General features: G+C 52.1%; 1 protein-coding gene across 1 annotated transcript; it reads right to left on the bottom strand.

Annotated features, from left to right (window-relative positions):
• Positions 1 to 789: 789 nt before the first annotated feature.
• On the bottom strand, positions 790 to 6,087 carry CDK9 (cyclin dependent kinase 9). The gene is made up of 7 exons (XM_014873146.2): positions 5,953 to 6,087; positions 5,343 to 5,424; positions 4,830 to 4,920; positions 2,919 to 3,085; positions 2,570 to 2,741; positions 2,339 to 2,487; positions 790 to 1,429 (listed from the first exon to the last, which is right to left on the bottom strand). Exons 1-7 carry the CDS (start codon positions 6,042 to 6,044, stop codon positions 1,064 to 1,066), a joined length of 1,119 nt encoding a protein of 372 aa, XP_014728632.1. The 5' UTR covers positions 6,045 to 6,087; the 3' UTR covers positions 790 to 1,063.
• Between the last annotated feature and the right edge of the window lie 369 nt (positions 6,088 to 6,456).

Here is a 6,456-nt window from a genome sequence, read left to right as displayed (position 1 = left end):
GGCTCAGGGAAAAGATGGCTGGCTACAGCTGATAGTCACTGGAAACTGTGCAGAGAGCAGCTGTGGAGGACCATTTGATCTCTATAAACTGATCCTGGCATAAGGTGTGCACAGGTGACTCCAGCATGTCAGGCTAGTCACTGTACCCAAAGGAGGCAGTGGTCTTGTTCTAGTCTCTCATGCAAAGAGCTCCCTCCAGGAGAGAGCAGGGGACACGTGAGTGTCCGCCTGCTCCCAGCACGGTGTGACCAGCCCAGCCACACTATCCTGAAATCCCTGCAGACAGCAGGAGGGCAGGCTTCACCTCAGGCACAGGGCAGTGCTTGCCTGCAGCAGGCTGTATCTGCAGGTGGTGTATTCAACATGACTCCTAGTCATGGTTTGCAGTGAAGAAAACATGGATGCCATGTGCTGCCACAGAGACTAGCAATTTCCACTGTAAATCCTGGCTACATGGAGCATCCAGCTCTGCCACCCACCTCTCTGGTTTGCCCAATAAGCCCTCTCTTAGGCTAGATCCCAGCCTCCAGGGAGAACTCATCATGCTGTCTAGGGTGATTCTGCCTTCCCCAAGATACAGCTGATGACTCAGAAGCACCTGCCTTGTCCTACATCAACGCTTCAGTGCTCAGAGGATACTCCATGCAGGAGCTATGACAGACCAAGAGAATTGGGATGTCTCCAAGCAAGGCCCAGTTTGGTGCAGGACAAGTACTCCCAGTCCTGCCAGTCCCCACACCATTTGCCAAGAGCCCCAGCCTGGATGGAGACACTTCTTCCATCACCAGATCCATAACAATTGATCTGCAAGTTTAATGTAACCAATACAGACTTTTGGGGGGCAAAAACAGGTTCTAGAGACAGGAAACTGCAGGGAAACAATGTGGAGCTCACAGGTATCACCTCCCCAAGGTACACAGCTCTGTGGTGGCTGAGGAGATGGGCAAACTCTGTTAACACCATCAGTCAATTCACTTAGAAAAAAGTCCTTTCCTACACAAAAAGACCTCGCCAGAATATCTCCACTTAACGTGGGGAAGCCCAGCCAGGACCTCGCCGGATGTCAAAACACTCTGTCAAATTCAGTCTGGTTGGTGGCAGCTGGGTTCCTGCCTTGGTTCGCCGGCTGCTGGGGCATGTGCCCACCCCTCCTGCGTGGTGGGGCCAGGTACTCAAACATGGACTGGTTGTGGGTGGACAGCATGTTCTTGAGGTCTGAGGGCATGGGGTCTGACCAGAAGAAGTCGTGGTTGAGGGCGTCGTCGCTGTCAATGCGCTGGGCGGGATCCAGCACCAGCAGCTTGTCGATGAGATCGAGCGCGTAGGGGTCTTTGACATAGGCCTTGAGGCGATCCTTCACCTTCCGCTTCTGCCCCTTGGGGAGATCCAGCTTCTCGTACAGCTCATACTTATCCACGTTCGGCCAGACCTGGCAAGGGGCAGGAAAAGGGGTCGGCAAGAAATAGTTATGGAAAAGTCAAGACATTTTTGATTCAAACACCCTCAGGCAAACCAAAATAACAATTCTATTTTATAACCTCCAAGCTGGCAGATGTTCTTCTCACAGCAACAAAGAGGCACAAAAGGCTGCACTAATGCCTGGAGACACGTGGACAAGTCAGGACAGTCTTCCTGGTGTGGAAATAATGCTCAAGGATTTTTGGTTTCCCCATGAAAGAACTACTAGAGAGCACGGTTCAGGCCAGCTACCACATCCAGAAAGATAAAGTGACAAAACTGATTGCTAAATAATCACCTGGGATGTGGCACCTTTTATCCTCGGAAAGCAAAGCCTGCAGCAATCACAAGCAGTTATCTCGATCTGGGAGAGACCACAGCAGGTAGCTACATGCCAAAGAAAGCGCCTTCAGTGTATTTACATAATGAATGTAACAGCAGGATGAGGACTCTGCAGCTGCCAGCACAACATCCCACAGATCCCAGTCCGAGCTGAGATCCCTCAGCTTGCTCCCCACAAGAGGGCAGGACGAGCTGCTGATAAAGGAGGCGCTGAGAAGGGGCCGGGTGCTCACACCAGAGCTGAGCTGATAACGCAAATCACAAGACAATTCAAGAGGCTTTTCAAGGTGACCAATGCAAAACACCTGAGAATAAAAACCCCCACCCTTCTTTAAGCAGAAATTGAGGGTGTTTGTCTGAGAGACAACCCCAAAACACAGGCTAGAAGATTCTCCAGCTCCCTGGCAGCAGCAGGCACACTCCACTGCTGGGAGCATAGAGCAGCCAGCACACAGGGCAGGGAAGAGGCCCGAGTGCCCAGTCCCATACTCTGCCCACACTCCTGCTCTCCACAGCTCATCCCCGCTCTGGCCCTCACCTCTGGCGTGATGGATCCGCAGAGCTGGCTGATGAGGGTGAGCTGGTGCTGCTCCGTGTTCCCCTGCATGATGGGGCTGCGGGTCCACATCTCTGCCATGATGCAGCCTGCACCCCAGAGATCAATGGGGGGGCCATAGTCACGCTCCCCTAAACGGAGATGCCGAGTTAGTCTCCCAGAGGGCCGAGAAGGGCCAAGAAGCCGGCAGAGCCCACCTAGGCCTCCTCCTACCTAGGAGCAGCTCTGGGGGGCGATACCACAGGGTCACCACGCGGTTGGTGTAGCGGTTTGGCTGGCTGTTCTTAGCCAGGCTGAAAGCTCGAGCCAGCCCAAAGTCTGCCAGCTTCAGGACTCCATCCCGCGTGATCAGGACATTCGCTGCTTTCATGTCTCGGTGCAAGATCTGTACAAGAACAGACATTGAAGAGTTAAGTGAATAAAGTGCCCTCCTTGGGTGCCTGGGGCGAGCACAATGCTCAGGCTGCAGAGGTGGGAAAAAAGGATTTCCCTCCAGACTGAGCTAAGACGCCTGCCCCTTGGAAAGTCACCCTCTGAGCACAGCAGGAGTCTGTCCCATTACCTTGTTTCTGTGGATGTAGTAAAGTCCATTCAGGAGCATCTGCATAACTTTTTTGATCTCTGACAGTGTGAACTTGACATGGGCGTTGCTGAGAAGGCCAGCCAGGTCATGCTCACAGAAGTCAAACACAAGGTAGATGCTGCCCTTGCACCGGTTGTACGGAGAGGCTGCAGGAGAGGCACAGAGGGGCTGTCAGTGAGGGACCCTTCACCAGGTGACAGCTCCTCTCACCTCCCACCACCCTGCAGCTCCTACAACACCCCCTACACAGAATCTCAGGGCACAGGAATACAGAGAACCAGATAGCCTGCAGGCCTCAAGGTCTTTTTTAAAGAATGGAGCAAAACTAGCAACACAAGAACAGGAGATGAGGATTGGTACAGCGAATGGCATCAGACAGGCAAGGAAAGGACATGGCAACCTCTGAAAGCTTTACTCTGTGCTGCTCTGGGCATATAACAACTGTGGGGTTTCCTCCCTGCAAGCTGTGGCTGCCAGCCAAGCACCAGCAATAGAGGAGGCACCCACAGACAGCCCCGAGAAAAATGCAGAAACACGGAAAATCTGTCTAATCTCACATTAAAAAGTGAGATTTCCTGCAACCTCAAACAGGATCTGCGAAAACAGACTGATCTCGATCAAAGAGATATAAAATTCCAACTCCAATTTGAAGTCAAAGACAGCAGACTTTAAGTGAAGCAATTGATTTCAATCTTGGTCCTAGAGCACCCACACAAAATGTTATTAAAAAGAAAGGCTGATTTTCATCACTTGTAATCAGCAAAACCTGCTGATCAGCATCTCCAACTGGAAAAGCTTAGCCCACACAGAAGCACAGTGCTCTCCTCTCCAGCCAGGAGGGTGCCTGCTACACTGGGTTTGCAGTTCCTCACACAGACACAGCCCCAAACACACCTTTCCAACGTAAAAAGAGAAAAGCCTCACGTTTGAGAACAGTAAATGAAACATTTCTACTTTACTGTGAACTGAGGTCAAGGTAGACTTGGATGAAAACCGGAATACAAACAAAACATAAGCAAAATGGGAACAAATGACATGTCTACAAAAATATTTACTTTTGGTATGACAGACACCCAATCATTGCAGCTCTTTTAATCACACAGTGAATTAAAAATTAACTTGTCATGGTGTTTTTACTCATTCCTATTCAGACAGTAATCTACACACAACTGAGTACTGGAGTAACTTGAATTTCCCACCCCTAGGCCAGACATTTCTGCCAGTTCAGTGACCGGACTTTTCAAAAAACACCAGATATTAGTCAGTTTTATTTTATTTCACTGAAATGACTGGCTAGGGAAGGGCACGTTGTAACATCAACTGTCACTTTCCTAAGTACTTTTCCAGTATAAATCCATGTAAGAGAATGATATATAAACTCTAGCAAATGTTATATAGCAGTTTCACTGGAAAGAGAACCAGGCCAGGTGTGCTGAGCCTGCCAAGCAGTGGGGGCACATGGCATCAGGTGGGAGTGAGGAGGTTGAAGAGCAGCTCAGAACTGCCTATGTGGAGTCTCAGCCCTCCCAGCACGAGCAGTTATGTCACCCAGAGAAAGAGATGCTGAGGAGCCTCTGCTCCAAAGTCTCTCCAGTGCTGGTTCATTTAAAGCCTCTCAAAAAGGAGTTTCCCAGCACAGGCAGCATTCACTGCTATGGCACAGGCATATCCTGGCAGAACTAACAACAGCTTTTTTTTTTGCTGAGCTTCAGCAATGTCCTGACTCATTCAGAAACTCTTTTCCAAGATAAGTGACCTGTCACCCCATGTCACAGGCAGGAACAGAGGCCTGTGCTCAGCTAGACCACCCCAGTCCCAGCACAAGACACTAGCCTGCTCAGCAGGGCTCAGAAAAGCCATCATTAACACAAGGGAGACTCTGAAAAGTACCTTTGGTCCTGCAGATTTCTATGAGGTTCACCACATTCTCATGTTTGAGCAGCTGGAGGATTTTAATCTCTCGCAAGGCTGTGATGGGAAACTGGAAAACAGAAAGACAGAATGGAGACTGGAGGTGCAGGAGACCAGGCCATCTCTGCCTAGAGAACAGCAGAGGTGTGACCATGCAGCTGCAGGTCCTGCCCTCCTCTCCTCACCTACATTCACACCAGGACATGGTACAGCCCAGCTTGAGCTGCAGAACAGCCTCACTGGCTGCTGCCTTTGCTGTTTAAGCTGTTAACTCTCTCCCCAACCCCTGAGCATGTGCTTCACACATCACCCAGTTCTTCCACAAACACGGCCAGCGTGGAGCCCTGTGCTAGGGTCCCAGAGGAGAAGAAATACAAAGGAAATGTCACTTCCCAGCAGCCATCCCGTGCAGTCCAGTCCCGCCGCTGCTGCCACGTGCCTTTGCAGCCCAGGTGACAACAGGCCCAACCCAGCCATGCCCCGCACACTTACTCCTTCCTTTTCATTTTCCATCAACACCTTCTTCAGTGCTACTTTCTTGCCTGTCTGGCGATGTTTGGCTTTGAAAACTTCCCTGTAAAAAAAACAGAAAAAAATCCATGAGCAGCACAAGGAGAAAGGAGCCAGGTGATCCTGACAAGGAAAAAACCAAACAAGACACACTAAAGCACCATACAGAGAACTCTGTGCTGAGCCAATATAGCCACATTTCCCCTGGGCCAAAGGGTCTCAGGACTCACTAAACAAACAGAAAGCCCAAAGCTCTTGCAGCCTGACAAGGATTTTCAGTAATGTAGCACATTTTGAGCAAAAAATTGCACATTTGGAGCCAAGTTACAGATCCCCATCCTAACTGTTTTCAAGATTAACTCTGCTTTGTCAGAGCTGGGACAGAGCGGGATCTCAGGCTAGGGAAAAGAGGGCCCAGGAGCCAGACTGGTTCTCTGAAGCCGGAGGGGTGACCAGGGAAAGGACACGCGAGCAAGGAGCACCCGCGACTGGCGCCGATGGGCCGCGGGGCTGGGCCCGGCTGCAGGCCTGAGGCCGGAGAAGGCCGAGGCCGGGCCGGGCCAGGGAGGGCCGGGGCCGGCGCGGCACTCACCCGAAGGTGCCCTGCCCGATCTTGGCGAGCTTCTCGTACTTGGAGACCTCGTCGCAGAAGGGGCACTCGACCATGTCATACTGCTTGGCCATGGCGGCCGCGCCGTTGCCACAGCACCGCGTCCCGCCCGTTCCGCCACGTGACCCGGTCACGTCATCACGTGACCCACCAGCCGCCGCGCGGGGCCTTGTGGGCGTTGCAGTCCTTGGCGCCGTCGCCATGTTGTTCCCTCCTCGTGGGCCGGGAGCACCGAGCGGTCCCCGGTGCTGGTGGCCCTAAAGGGCGTTTCCGTGTGCTCCGTGTGCGTGCTTCAACGCGTCAGGAGTTAAACAAAACTTCTGCTCCTGCAGCCGCGGCTTTGGCATAGGGAGGCCATGGCCAGGCAGGAGGACTCCAAGGTCAGGTTCAGGGGACCCTGAGTTCATCCCCCAGCTATGGCTGTGTTCAGGTGCAGGACAAAGAGCTCGATCTCAGGCTGTCCGAAACTGATCCCCAAGGTGAAGA

The sequence above is a fragment of the Sturnus vulgaris genome, chromosome 22 (assembly GCF_052056855.1).
Source record: "Sturnus vulgaris isolate bStuVul1 chromosome 22, bStuVul1.hap1, whole genome shotgun sequence".
Classification (NCBI taxonomy): Eukaryota; Metazoa; Chordata; class Aves; order Passeriformes; family Sturnidae; genus Sturnus; species Sturnus vulgaris.
The sequence above is the reverse complement of the archived record's forward strand: the minus strand, read 5'-3'. Positions and strand labels throughout refer to the sequence as shown.